This window comes from Protopterus annectens, chromosome 6.part1 (assembly GCF_019279795.1).
Source record: "Protopterus annectens isolate FY-2018-M chromosome 6.part1, PAN1.0, whole genome shotgun sequence".
Taxonomy (NCBI): Eukaryota; Metazoa; Chordata; order Ceratodontiformes; family Protopteridae; genus Protopterus; species Protopterus annectens.
This window is the reverse complement of record NC_056738.1, coordinates 79,305,349-79,320,505: the sequence shown is the minus strand read 5'-3', so window position 1 is coordinate 79,320,505 and position 15,157 is coordinate 79,305,349. Positions and strand designations below refer to the sequence as shown.

The following is a 15,157-nucleotide window of genomic DNA, read 5'->3' as shown; positions in this document are numbered from 1 at the left end:
CCACACAGGAGGCAAGACCACATTAATAGCAATATGGAAGTAGCATACAGGAGCAACAGGCTAGAGAGAAGGTAGGATGGCTAGTCATGTAGTACATTACAAACAGTAGAAGAAGTTGCACAGGGAGTCAGGGGACATATAGACATAGTACAGAAGAGTAGAAATAAGTAAACATAACCTAGGATGAGTAAAGATGATGCTGGTGGTGGAGAACTCATTCACTAGTGGTATTAACTGGGTGGCATTAATTAGATGGAGGGAAAAGGAAAGAATTTGTTGATAGAGCATGAAAACACAGAAAAGTAGTGTTTAGTGTGGGAATAGAGCACAGGAAAGTAGTAATTAGTGTGGGGAGAGCACACAGAAAAGTACTGCCTAGTGCGGGAACAAAGCACAGAAGAGTAGTGTCCAGTGTGGGGACAGAGCAGAGGAAAGTAGTTTCCAGTGTGGGACCTAAGCACAGGAAAGTAATTTCCAGTGTGGGCCCTGAGCACAGAGCATAGATCACAGGAAAGTAGTGTGCAGTGTAGGGACTGAGCAGAGGAAAGTAATATACAGTGTGGGGCCTGAGCACAGGGGACAGATCACAAGAAAGTAGTGTCCAGTGTGGGGACTGAGCACAGGAGACAGAACAAAAGAAAGTAGTGTCCATTGTGGGGACAGAGCACAGGAAAGTAGTGTCCAGTGTGGGGACACAACACAGTAGATAGAGCACAGGAAAGTAGTGTCCAGTGTGGGACCTAAGCACAGGAAAGTAGTTTCCAGGGTGGGGCCTGAGCACAGGGCACAGAGCATGGGAAAGTAGTATGACGTGTAGGGACTGAGCACAGGAAAGTAATATCCAGTGTGGGGCCTGAACATAGGGGACAGAGCACAGGAAAGTAGTGTCCAGTGTGGGGACTGAGCACAAGAGAGAGAGTAAAGTAAAGTAATGTCCAGTGTGGGGCCTGGACATAGGGGACAGAGCACAGGAAATTAGTGTCCAGTGTGGGGACTGAGCACAGGAGAGAGAGCAAAGTAAAGTCATGTCCTGTGTGGGACCTGTACATAGGGGACAGAGCACAGGAAAGTAGTGTCCAGTGTGGGGACTGAGCAAAGTAAAGTCATGTCCAGTGTGGGGCCTGAGCACAAGGTGAATTAACAGGAGGAAGAAAAGAGGGAGAATTGATGAGCAGCACATAGAAGAGACTAAAAAGATGAATAATAAGAAGGGCAGCCAGGCATGCACAACAGGAAGGAAGGCTCGCAGAAAAGTACTAGAATGATGGGAGTGAGGGCAAGTGATGCACAAGCTGGGGTATTAACTTGGGTTAGGAGTTGTACAAACAGAAAAGAAGCTGTGAATATGAGGGTAGCAACATAACACAAAACAGGACATAAAAATCAGTGAGGGGATAGAGAAGAAAGTTTTGATTATTAAAAGCTCACTCATCAAGGGGAAAACAAATAATTAAAATGGAAGGAGTACAGACCATAGGTTCATGGGCGGTTACTAGGCTCATGGCCCTACAGCCTTTACAAGCCTAGCCATGTTAATCCCAATTATTCCCATTTGTTTTTTTTGGGTAGATCACAGAACGAGTTTATGAACAGAGCAGGTCAGTGATCAACACCAGCTACCACTGTCCATGAGGGACATGGGTACCACCCCAGGGGCCATTCTGTGGTCTCCCATCCAGTTATTTAGGTTGCGTTTGAATAGTGTCAGTGAAGAGCTCTGGGAGACACATCTGTCTTTACAGCATGATCTGTTAATGCCACAAGCTACATTGATATCCCTAGAGTGAGTGACTTTTGAGCCATTTGACTTATGGATGTACAGCATTTCCATTGGGGAAGGGTTGGAGATTGCCCTATAGGCCAGGCACAAGTCACCTCTCAGCAGCCTATAAGATACAGAGTAAAGTGACAGGGCTCTCATCCTGTGTTTTCTTAGTGAGAAACCTCTGGGGTCTCTCCAGCTGCCACAGCTGTCTGGTGAGGTACATGCAAAATGGTGCATTATACTCTATTAGTGGTCTGATGAGGGTCAAGTGCAGTGAAGTTATAACATCATTTGACCTGGAGGGTATGCCACTGCTTATGAGGTGCGCTATGTAGAAGGCTTTCCTTACCACTGTGGAAACTTGGTGGTCAAAGTTCAGATTGCTATCAACCTGCGTTCCCAAGTCTCGTACCACTGGGTTGGAACTCAGGAGGGTGCTGTCCATATTGCAATTTGTAGGAATTTTGTTTTGCCAAAGGGAATAATCATGAGGATCATAAGGATGCAATAATAATGCATTTTTTTTTTTGCATTTAGTTTTAGACCATGGCTTTGGCACCAATCATTTATTTGTGTTAGCCCTTCCTGTAATATGTTGATATAATTGGGGGACTCTGTTATTGCTCCCAGTCTGCAATCATTGGTGAACTTGGTGAGCCAAGAGCCATCTACTTTGGCCTGGACTTCTGAGAAATAGATGCCAAGCAGTAAGGAGGCCAGCACAGACCCCTGTGGTACTCCACTGGTGATGGGTCTACTGATGGAGGTGGAGTCACCAGTTTTGACAGTGTGTGTTCTGTCAATGAGCCAAATGGCTACCCATCTAATAACATAAGGGTTAATCCCTATCTGGGAGAGCTTCTTAATGATGCCAGAGTGGGGAAGTGTGTCAAAAGCCTTGACAAGGTCGAGATAGGTTGTGTGCACTGTCTTATCTTCATCCATGGCTTTAGGGACATTCTCAAAGAAGTCTACCAAGTTTCATAAGCATGATCTAACCTGAATGAAGCCAAACTGGGTTGGGTCCAGTGTTTGGAGGTTGCCTATATCCTTCTTGATAAGGCCCATGATAATTCTTTCCATGGTCTTGCAGATGAGTATGGTTAGACTGTAGTTCCCAGGGTCAGTTGATGGCCCCCCTTTGTGCATGGGGATTACTCTTGCTGTTCTCCATTCTGCAGTGACATAACCAGTTCTCAAGCTATGATTTAAGAGAACACCAAGTGGGTCCACTAAGTCTTGTTTTAGATTGTTTAGTAAACAACCTGGGATATTATCTGGTCCCACTGAGGCCATGTATTTGGCCTTGGCGAGCGCAGAGCTGACCTGTTTTGTACAGATACTAGGCAGACAGCTGGTGTCAGGTATGCTTTGGGATATTGTAGGTGGGAATAGGGGGGGTGAAGTTTGCACTGAATCTATCAGCTAGCAGGTTGGCGATATCTTGCAGTGCAGTATGAGTGATCCATCTACAACCAGTTTGGCACATAGCTGGGCATTCCCTTTTAGACTTCAGATGGAGTTATAGAATGCCTCATGATTATCCTTGGCTAGCGATGCAATTTTAGTTTCATAATTTGTTTTAGAAGACTTTACAACACTTCTGATTTTCCTGTTTAGGGGTAGGAGGGAACTCTTCTTCTGCAGAGTGATATCCCTCTTGCTTTTGAACAACAGTTTCTTCCTCTTGTTGTATAATCTGTTTATAGTCAAAGTCCACCACGGTGGCTTGTTTTTATGGGAAGACCTGAGTTTGATCTGGTCAGGTACAGCAAAGTTTATGCAGTCACGTAAGTGTTTGTACAGGGCATTTGTGTACACTTCTGCATAGTAATCATTGGTGTCTGCGATTGCGGGTGGTATGAAGCTTTTTATACCATCGCTTAGTATGCTGTAGTTAGCTTTGGTGAAGTTTTTTATAATTTGTATTCCTGTGAGGGTGTCAGTTCCAGTAGTTACTTCAAATCAGAACGATTTGTGCTTTGACCTAACCAGGAAAGGCATCACACATGGGGAAGTACAGTGACCCCCATGTTGGTCAGTACTATGTCTAGAACATTAGAGCCCCTAGTTGGGGTGCAGACTATCTGTTCCAGAGCATTTGTGTTAACAATGTCCAGAAACCTCTGGGCAAGCATGTTTTTGCTTGTGTATGTCCTCTAGTCCATGGAAGGATAGTTGAAATTTCCCATGACTAAGGTGTTGGGCTGTATGACGAGGGATTCCAGTGAATTGAGGTAGGCTGTGTGCTTATCCTGGTTCATGGTGGGGGATCTGTAGCTAGCAATGATGCGGTATGGTATTTTCCCAGAAGTTAATTGGACATAGAGCAGCTAGAGAGAGTCATGCTGTTTGACCAGTCTCAAAATGTATTTGGTTTTAATGAAGGTGGATACACCTTCATCTTTGGTTCCTTCACACTCATTTTGAGGTCTGATGTGTGGAAGGCATTGTAGACTTGCATGGCTGAGGTTCTGTCATCAGCCTTGAACTATGTCTCGTTAACTGCACAAACATCAGCATCCTCCAAGGTGAGGAGTGCTTCCAGAGAGTGCAGTTTCATGTTTAAACTCCTAGCATTAAGCAGCACGACCCTGAGTCTGATTCAATTAGATTTTGTTGCCCTGGAAAATTTGTTGTTTTGACATTGCCTTAAAAAGGCACTTTGGGAGGAGGCAAGGGCCTTTGCTAGTACCAAAAGCCTAAGGGAGACAGGTACAGACCATCTCTAGCAAAGCAGTGCAGTTTGTCTACCATATCCTCCCAGGCTGACAAATACAGGATCCCCTTGAGTGACAACAGAAGGTTTTCCAATTGTTGAAGTCAGTCATTTTTTGTTTATATTGTGCGGTCATCCTGGTGAGGGTAGGATACTGCTTAGGGCTAGGGACATACCTGTCTGGGACACACAATCAAAGAATTCTATCATGTCTCTCTTCATATAGTCCAGACAGGTACGTCTCAAGTCATTCACTCCAACATGGACTATGACAGAGTCATAGCGGTACTTATTGAGTTTACCAGTATGAGATAACACTAGTATTAGAGCTTAGACTTTGAAAATCATGGGACGCCATGGATCTAATTTTATATTATAAAGAATAATGTCCTGTAATTCACTCTCTCCTGACATCAGTGCCACTGGCCTCCATTTTACTAAATCAAATTAGCATAATTATTGATTTTAAAAGTGTTTTGGAGGTCTTCTTCCACTTACCCCTGATTTTTTAAAATAAATTAATTCTGAGACTACAAAAACTACATGTTGAGACAACAAATTATTCTTACAGGCAATAGGCAGAAGTTGTTTGTTCAGAAAGAGAACACAGGAGAAAGGGAAGTGGAGTGAATGCAAACAGTGTTTTTTCAAATCACAATTAAGTAGCTTTTGTATGACATGGTATAAAAGTGAGGGCAGTGAGAACTTGTAGGAAACATTTTGTGGAAGTAAATGAAGGTGCACCTAGGATTCCTGATGGAAATAAGTTTGCTCTTTTGCAAGACACTGTTGAAAGTGAAGAATGTGAATCAGAAGAGAGAGAGAGAGCTGGGCACATTTTTATGATACAAAAATGCAAGCAAAAATAATACTGCAGTCATAAAAGTGAAGAAAAAGTGGGGAAATAAGTGAACCTGTTAAGAAAAGGTAAACAAAGAATAATTACCTAATTAAAACCCTGATATATACATGTATGTAGCTGTGCGTGTAAGAAACAAGTGCTTTAAAAAAGGCCTTGGGAAGGGGAAATCATGAGGGGGAACTGGTATTCTGGGTTAATAATAGGTCTAAAAAAGATGGCAATGTGTGATACTACATAATTTGTATTTGCATAAAAGCAAATATGAATTTCTCAGAGAGAGAGAGAGAGACTGGTTTGTTTAGTGGATGTCAATCTAAGCAGCACTATTGAAGAATGCTTGAAGTTATTAATCCTTCTTGTGTGTTGGGAAAATATTTTGTGGGGACTTGGATAGGACAAACTGCAAAATGTTGAGCTGATGTGAAGTATTTGTAAAGTAATCCATTGTACTATATCAACTACATTTGGATGACTCCAGAAAGAAACAGGTTATTGTTGCTTAGGCAAGCTTTTACATATCACCTGAAATAATGTTATTTATTTCTGTATAAACTACACCACACTTTTTTTCACGGATCCATCCTGTACTTTTCTTCACTATTCTACAGGTACTGTACATTTGTGAAGTCCCTTTTAACATGACCATGATTTCCACAATGAAATCATAACTTAGGCTAGCAAGCATTACTTGGAAACAAAGCCTAAACTGTTAGGTAAATGCTGCACAATATCATGCTGGTATTTATGCAGAATCTCTGCTTTCTATCCGCCACTTCAGAATTCTTTAATATTAAAACGAGACTCAGTGCTTTCCTGAACATCACACAAAAAGTACAACTGAACTTTAATAACAGCGTCCAAAAGATAATTTGATAGATGACATAGAAGAGTTAGAATATCATACATAAGGGGCAAACCCAAAGTTTGTTTTTGGCACTTCCTGCGTATCACAATCATAACATACAATAAAGTTGTGCAAAATAAATTTTATCTTGAAAATTATGTTAATGCTTTCTCCCCCAATATATGCAGTACAACATACATATCACCAGGCTTCAGACTACATTCTTTTTTTATCCCTGCATGATCAACATTGGACTCATTTCTGCATCAGTTTAAGAGATTTTTAATTCCTACAGTGGCTGCAGCCAGACCCATTCATTTCCCAACCAGAACAAGAGTTCTATGACCCATTTCTTTCCCTTTCCAGCTGATGGCTTTATCAGCCAATTATTTCCCAGGATGTGAGAGGCAGGTGTGTGTTTGAGATCATTATTGGCAATTTCCTTGCATACATATTTAGTGCCAACTTCACCCCGAGACTTCTGTCCAAAGTTCTGAAATGAATGCCATACTCTCCCAAGTATCACTAAATATCCTGTACCAAAAGTACTAGCTTAGACCAAAATACTGCTTGTATGGGACCTGGAAATATACCTGTTTACTTAATTGTGTTAAGCATGCCCTTGCAGACCCAGTCCTTAAATGGTTTAACCTAAGCTTAGCTCCTGGTTTCATCTCTGATGAGTGGAGTACTGCAGTCATGATGTCCCTCCATAGGAGTGGTCTTACAACCAAAGAAGGTAATTACAGATATATCAGTCTAATGACCTTCTGTAAAGCCATGAAATATACTACAACTGAACTCATAAACTACGATATTAAGAATATTAATAAACACGATCCACAACAGTTTGGCTTTGTGAAGGATAGATCTTGTCTATTACATTTAGGAAACTTCTTTGAAAGGGTTACGGATGCTTTAGACAGTGGCCGTGCAGTACATATGGCATATTGTTTCCTGGCCAAGATCTTCAACACCATTCCCCAGGCTGGCATTATACAAAAGCTAAACACTTTAAAAATCAACCCATATATGGTAATATGGACAGTGAACTGGCTGAAATATAGAACCCACACAGGGAGAGTTGCAGGTGTTCCATCTGAAAAATTGAAATTGACAAGCACTGACTAGCATTGTCCATCAGGGCTTGGTGCTGAGACCTCTCCTTTTTGGCTTTTACTTCTCAGATCTCAAAACAGAAAGCCTAGACATCTGGCTAATGAAGTTTGCAGATGACTATAAACTAACTTTTTTGTTAAGCCGCCCTCTGACACTCAGAATCTGCAGAATGAACCCTCCCCCAGTAAACTCCTGGTAAACTAAAACTTGTCTCAAAATAAATGCTAAAAAGTGCAGTATCATCACTGTTGGTGGCAAGACCCTCACCTTATCATAACGTGTAGGCAACACAACACTAGAAAATGGAAATGTAACTGGAGACCTAGAAATAAAGGTTCAGAATTCCCTGTCTTTTGACCATCATGTGACAAACATTATCAAGAAATCCTTTTATTTAGCACAGTTAATTGCCAAAGGAATATCCTCAAGGCCTAAGACAATAATCACTCCTTTATACTCAGCATAGATTAGACTAATTCTTGACTACAGTGCTTGCTTTGGGATGTAGTTCAGTAAACATATGGAACAACTAGAACAATCCCATGGGTTCTTAACCAAAGACATAACAGGCCTAAAGTCTTTGGGCTAGCGGAAGCTCTATCCCTTTATTCTGATGTACGTTTGAGGGGAAAAGCCTGTTTCAATTACACTGAGAATTAAGTTGGCTATCCTGGAACTCCAGTATCTCCTTAAGTCCAATGAGTCTACCAATACTAGAACCAGGGACCTAAATCTTCAGCATCTGATAAATAAAACAAGAAAGTAAATGAAGCTCTTCTTATTACAGACCAAAAGATGGGATGTAGGTGCATAAGATCATGTCAGGGGCGTATTAAGAGGTCTTGCAGAACAGGAAGGAGAAAGAGGGGCAAAGGCACCAGACTGTATGGAGTAACTACTTCCCAGTTCTCCAAAAGTACTTCTTTACAAAGAATCAAGGAGGACTGTAGACACATGGAAGGACTTCCTGAAGGGGAGATGGAGAGGATATCCACAGAGGCATTCAAGAAGGCAAGGGACAGGTGGTGAAAATGTAGTGAGAAAGTGGGGATGGAGGGTGAATTGGAATATTAAATGCACTTAAAGGGTAGACTACACAGGCGTACTGTCTACTTTCGCCATCCAGCAAATAAAATACAAAGTTTGGGCAAGTGAGGCAGATTTAAGTAAGACTAGTGGCTGTGGAAATAATACAGTGACCCTTATTATGGCTACCAGCGAATAAAAAGTATGGGGAAAATTGGAGAGAGAAAAGCAGAAGTGGCAACTGTAGCGTAATTAAACACAAGCTCATTAGTGATAGCTAAGAACAGATTGTGTTGGTATACAACAGGATGGGAGAGCACTAATCAATGAAACAGGCTGAAAGGGTAGGAATCGGCATTTGTAATAACACACAACAGGAAATAAATAGACTGTATTATAGGTCAGAATGGGAATTAGGGATGGACTGCAGTTTAGGAGAGGACAGTGAGCAGAGCACAGCAAGAAGTGTAACAGTCAGGACAAGAAACTGCACATTAGTAAATAACTAACAATAACCACTTAGTAGCAGGATATTCTCCACCATGGTTCACTGATGGGTCCAAAGTATTTCAATAGCTGAGTACCGGATCAACAATCCATTCACAAAACACGCAGATGTCTCCATGCAGGAAAGCCTCCGGCTGGTTGGAATACTTTTCTTTCCTGTGCTCTCTCCTTCCAACTTCAAAAGAAATGCATTGCTCTCCAAAGTAACTTACACATTCAAGGAAGCTGTGGTATCACTGAGATTGGCTAAAGGCCCAAGTCTTCCTGTTTGTGATAGCCATACCGGTTTTCTTTTCTTATGTACCCCTACGTGTCTTTTATAAACATTTCCTCTAACTACCAAAGTATTTTGTCCCTATATCAGCTTCAGTATAGACCATATTTTTGAAGTAAAAAGTCAAGTATCCAAACATAGTGTGCAGCATCAAACCAATACCTTCATTTACTACTCTCAAATATCTATTGAAGTATTGTAAAGTAGCTTATGTTTATCAATGTATTATACCAATGTATGTAGATCACAATATTGTAGGATTTTATTTATGTTTCCGGTACGTCATTGAAAGTTTTTTGTTTGTTTGTTTGATCCTATGTTTCTACTGCAGTTGTTAACCTATGTGATTTTAACTATTTGTATCAATGGATGGCATAGTGTAATTTTGTGTTAAGTTTTTCTCCCCAGGGTCTCCAATGAAAAGGGGATTTGTGCCCAGTTTGACTTTCATGGTCAACAAATGCAAATAAATAAATTAAATAATTCCTGATCCCAAAAGACGTGCCCTACTTTGAAAAGTAATTTCTCAAAGAAACTGTTTGGATTGGGTCAATTTCTGCAATTTAGTTTAATGAGGAGATTAAACACTTCTGTTGTGCCAAAACTGTGGGATTAAATGAAGTTTGGACAGAAATAGTGAAGATAGTGGATACGTATAGAGTGCTGTGCTTTGCCTTTGCAATAACATATAGAACATGGGAGACTAGAAGACTGGTACTCTGGGGGTAGAGATCCCCATTTTTAAATGGGAGTTAGAGGAGTATATTTTCCTACAGAGGGATCATGTTCATCAGCTTCCTTTGGAAAGCCTGCATCAAGGTTCTAGAAAGATGACTTAGTCTGATGACTGAGACTATGATTCAGGAGGAGCAAGATGAAGTCTGTCTTAACCATGGCGCTATGAACCAGCTTGTCCTTGTATGGATATTAGAAGGGTTTTAGCAATTTACCGGTGTGGTCTACATGTATTTTTGGTGCAGGAAGTAGAAGGTATGGTTTCTAGGAGATGCTATAACAGTAAAAGATGTCATGCCATTCAGTCCTTGTGTGTGCAAAGCACTAGTTGTGCCTGCATTATCGGTATTAAGCAAATTGCATTTTAGATCTTTAGAGGATTTCACCAAGGTGATGTCTTACCCATCCCCCCATGATTTTCACTGCCAGGATGTTGAGGCAAATCTGAGGTTTGGAACATGTATATTTTGGGTGTGAGGTGGCACTTTGCTATTGGCAGAAGTTGATCTCTTTTAGGCTTTCTATGAATGTGACCTCTGACTTGTACTGTAGCAGTTCATTCTTGAGTCTGAACAGTATGACATGAAAGTATGTCGATCTCAGGGATTATGGTTCTCTGCTACAAAGGAATGGACTGATATCTAAACATGTGGGGGAAAAACAATTAAATGAAGTTGGGTCTTGTTCATAAGTGAAGGAAGAGAAGGCTGGAAGGCTGACCAGTATATGGGTACAACAACAGCAGTGCAGCAGGCATTGTGTCAGACTGCAACAATAAAGCAAGATGTGACTCAGAGGATGATACTCTAAGTTTATGAATCTATATCCTGTTCCCTACCTATGAATGTGAAGGACTAAAAGAATGAGACCATGTGTACATGCAGCATAAATGGGTACATGACGTAGCATAAATGGGAACATGATGCAGCATAAATGGTACATGATGCAGCATAAATGGTACATGATGCAGCATAAATGGTACATGACGTAGCATAAATGGTACATGATGCAGCATAAATGGTACATGACGTAGCATAAATGGTACATGATGCAGCATAAATGGTACATGATGCAGCACAAATGAGTTTTTTTTTCAGAATTGCTGGGTCCAGTTTCTAGGACAGATTGAGGAATGGCAATCTGGGAGAATTTCATAAAAGAGGGCTTTCGTCTGGTTGTCAGGATTCAGATAAGTTTGTTTGGGCACCATTAAAGATGGCTCCTAGGTCCCTCCTGTAGAAGGAGTACTATGCACATCCTGATGGAAGCAGGCCCTAGGGCAGCTCCATGGCATGATAATGAATTGATATCTCTCCTGTTGTCTAGGATCACCTAGAGCTCCACTGCACGAATAGGAAAGCTGCTGTTGGGGAGAGGAATGTCTGGACTTTTTTGCTCACCTTGCTATTACCAAAACTATGTCTCTCAATTTATACTTCATTTTGAGGAACAGTCCTTATTTTGAATCTTAAAAATTCCATGTTCCACTATTTTCTGTATTTAAAACGTTTATTATGCATTAAGAATGTTTAACAAATACTCATTCTAAATAATACTGAATCATATTAATTAATCAAATGAACCATTTTAATCTATGAAGTAAGAGTTTTTAACCATTCTGTAAGTTTCCTGGTAGGAGCTGTTAGTAAGTGTTTCATGTTTTGGCCAATTGTTTCACATGCTAAGAGGTAAAGATTCATATTTTGGAGAAGGAAGGTTGAGGGATATGTGCATAACTCTCACCAGGATATGTGGTTTAAACAATGGATGGCTATGGAGAGCTTACATAACTAGAAAAACTGAAAAAAATAATGGGTCAGATTCAACAATGTGTACACAATATGTATCCAAGAAAATTCCTGCCAAGTTTTTTGTGCTTTCTAGTCACTCAGAATGATTACAGTAAGAGTACTTGTAGTCTACTCTTCGGGTAACATTTATGAATCCCTGTTGATATTTAAAGCTGCAAGAAAATCAGTAGGAAAAGCAAAATTAGAAGGAAGATGGTGTGAGTTATGCCTGTGTTGTCTGTTCACTTAGAACAGTGTAAACATATTGTAGGCATTACTGAATCCCAGGACATATTTATCCTTTCATTTCCTGTATTTTGTTCACAGGACAACATACAATGGCTGAAACTTTAATAAGATGAATCCAACAATAAAAACCATCCTGGATCCTCCCATCTGAGAACTTCACTCCCTCCCCCTTACATACATATATTAAGTACACACTCACACCACTGCTGAAAAATAGAAGCTGCTCCATGAAAGAAGTGATTGGGAAGTTCAAACCTGAGAACAGAACCTGACCATTTTAAACTCATCTACTTTATACTTGCCCAACTGTAGAACAAGTGGTATTCTCTTCCTATTTTTGGTTCTGTCATCTGGGGCTAAACTGTAAGCTCTGACTTTGCAACTTTGTTCATCTTTGGTATGACTTCCCTTTGTGGGTAATATTATTTATACTTTATCATAATGATGCAGAAGTTCAGCGAAAAATGAATTTCACCCTGAATCCCTCGGCTCATTTTTGACATATTCTGTATTTTGTTTCCCTATTTCTATAACTCCTATCTTTGTCTTAGTTGTCCACAACCTGAAGCCCAACTGGAGTGAGTCTGTGATTGTAGATAACTCTGTTCTAAAGCAGTCAACCTTTTTCATTTCCTATTGTCCCATCCAAATAGAAGCTCACAGATATTGCCTAGCCGCCATGTGCAACTAGACAAGCAATTGTATAAACACATACTTCCCTTCTTAGACTTATCTTCCACATAAAGTGATCTGCTCTCAGTTTGCAGTCTTTGTGTTTAATTTTTTTATTATTTGATATGTATATTGGATTTCTCCCTAGAAGTTGTATTGTCTTACTGTCTACAGTTCATACATCATTTGCTTTCATATATTATATATATTTGCTGATAACAGCATCAAGGAATAACTAAAAATCATTTTGGTACCATGACACACATACTGAATAAAGTATGCTTTGTAGACTATCCTGTCCAATTTTGTCTACAGAATCTATAATAATGATAACATTCATTGTTGAGAATATTAAGAATGATGCAGATTGTCATTATATAAAAGTTTTATAGTACATTTTATAAAGTCTGTATTCAAAAGATGTTTACATTTTCATGACTAGAAGGTTCTAGAACAGAAACACATGAAACACTACTAACCTTGAGGCGCCCTGCATTTTGTTGTGGAGGTAAAGACCGAGATGCAGCCGTAACTCTTACTCTGGACTGGGCCAAGTTACCTGTTAAAATATACAACACAATTCATGTTAGTCTTTATAAGCACACCCAAACTTCAGAAAAGGGAGTGGGAATCTATCAGTATTTCTTAGCCATAATGAGATAGTTACATTTAGTCAGCCTGCATTGAAGTGTTACATGGCATTTATTTACACAGTATATCTCACAGTTTGCCTTATGTTTAATACTGCCCTACTTATTATAAACGTAATACAAACTTCAGCAAAGAGAAACATCAGGCAATGTTGAAATTGAATAGCAAGGTACAGCTGTGAAATTCCAGTACTTAAAAAGAACTACATTTCAATATTTATTTCTGGTAATTTTCTAAATATTTTAAATATAATGATTAAATCAGTAAATCAATCATTTCTGAAGGTATAGCCTTAAATAAGACGCTTCCATTCCAAAACATAACTCTTATTTGACCAGTCTTCCTAACAGTTCTTTTAAGAGCCCTAAGAAACTGGCTGTAGAAGTCTTCATAGCAGGGGTTTGTATATGCATTTTTACAATTGCTTGTCAAGAGTTCATGCATTCATCTACCACTTGCAGCACTGCTGACAGGAAAAGTTAATTGGATATAAAAACAAAATGTTTATTTTTATTTTAATTTATTAGGAAATACATTTCTCTAACAAAAGAAAACTTTCCTACCAGTACATCCATATTTATTTATTTTTTGCATGACTTTTGAAACTCTTTAATTGGTCAAACTTTCTTAATTCATAACTACATCCCTGGCACAAATTTATTGAAAGCACTGCACATAGACAAAATGTTAAGCAGTCAGTCTCAGACTGCAGAGAGAAGAGAAGTTGCAGTTCCTGTGCATGTGGAAACCACTCCAAACTTCAAGCTTGTAACAAGCCCTTGCACAAGATGTCCAAATGTTTTCTCTGGCTTTATCTTCAGAGAATAAACTGTGATTAATAATACTGAGTGAGCCCTTTGAAGCAGGATTGGTGACATCAAAGTCCTAATCTTTTGGTGGCAGGATTTTCCTCTAATAAGTGGGAAACATTTTAAACATATTTCTGAGGATTTATGGCATGAATAAAAACAAAAGTCTTTGGAGATGTGTTAAACACCTTTAAGAAATGCTGCATAATCAAATGAAAAACATATTTTAAAAGTTAGCAGCACTATTACTCCCATGCAGGCAAACATTAAGACTGTACATCTGGATTTAAAATCTCCTTTAGTATATAAAGATATTAATCAGTGAATTGCTTTCTTAAACTGGCATATTGAAAGCAGTGAAATCTAAAACAATCTCTCTCTTCAAGGGTGGAGTAGTACCTCTCAGTCCTATAATTACACACATAAAATATGCAGGATTAATACCAAGTGTGCTACCTTCATGTGACAGTCTAACTGGCATTTAAAGTAACACACCCCTAAATTTTATTATTCACAGCACTGTGTGTTTTAAATTGTAGAATCAGTATTTTTCAAATGTAGTGCAATATCACCTTCTTAAAAAACACAAAATATTCCATTTCTCAGGTATGCTGATGCAGTATTAGACTGGTATATTGAACACATGTGCATTATTCCACAATTTTTACTGTCATTTGCATGATGATTACTACTAGAGCAGCATGTATAGGCTAATAGGTGTACAGCTGAAAATACATCTTAGTGTGGAATAAATATGAACAAACTTACAAGGAGGCCCCATGCTATGGGAAACAACAAACAATAATAGCCAAGACTTAATTACTAAGTGAAGGTACATTGCCTGTTAACTTGATTTAGACATAGCAAAACTGTGAATTCAGGCACAGCACGCACTAAAATATTAACTTGTTTTCCTTCCAGTGGAACTGATAATAAAGCTATCAGAATCTGCAATGGTTTTAATTTATTTGTAAGTGAAGCAGTAAAAAGAATAAAAAAACAACTTATAATGATTTCTGGATTCTACAAGTGAATGGGAACACTGTCCTCTCACGCCAGTTAGTTATCCCTTTATCGTTTCACAAGGTACTAAGGTCTTGCTTGTTTGCCCTTGGAAGTGGATTATTCACTTAAT

The 15,157-nt window shown here is 39.3% G+C and overlaps 1 protein-coding gene across 1 annotated transcript in view; it reads right to left on the bottom strand.

Annotated features, from left to right (window-relative positions):
• The window catches only part of MYO3B (myosin IIIB), a 2,630,788-nt gene that overhangs the window by 1,129,855 nt on the left and 1,485,776 nt on the right, over positions 1–15,157 (bottom strand). Inside the window, exon 16 of the mRNA XM_044075508.1 lies at positions 13,042–13,121. Coding sequence (XP_043931443.1) covers positions 13,042–13,121 — 80 coding nt within the window. The remainder of the gene's footprint in view (positions 1–13,041; positions 13,122–15,157) is intronic.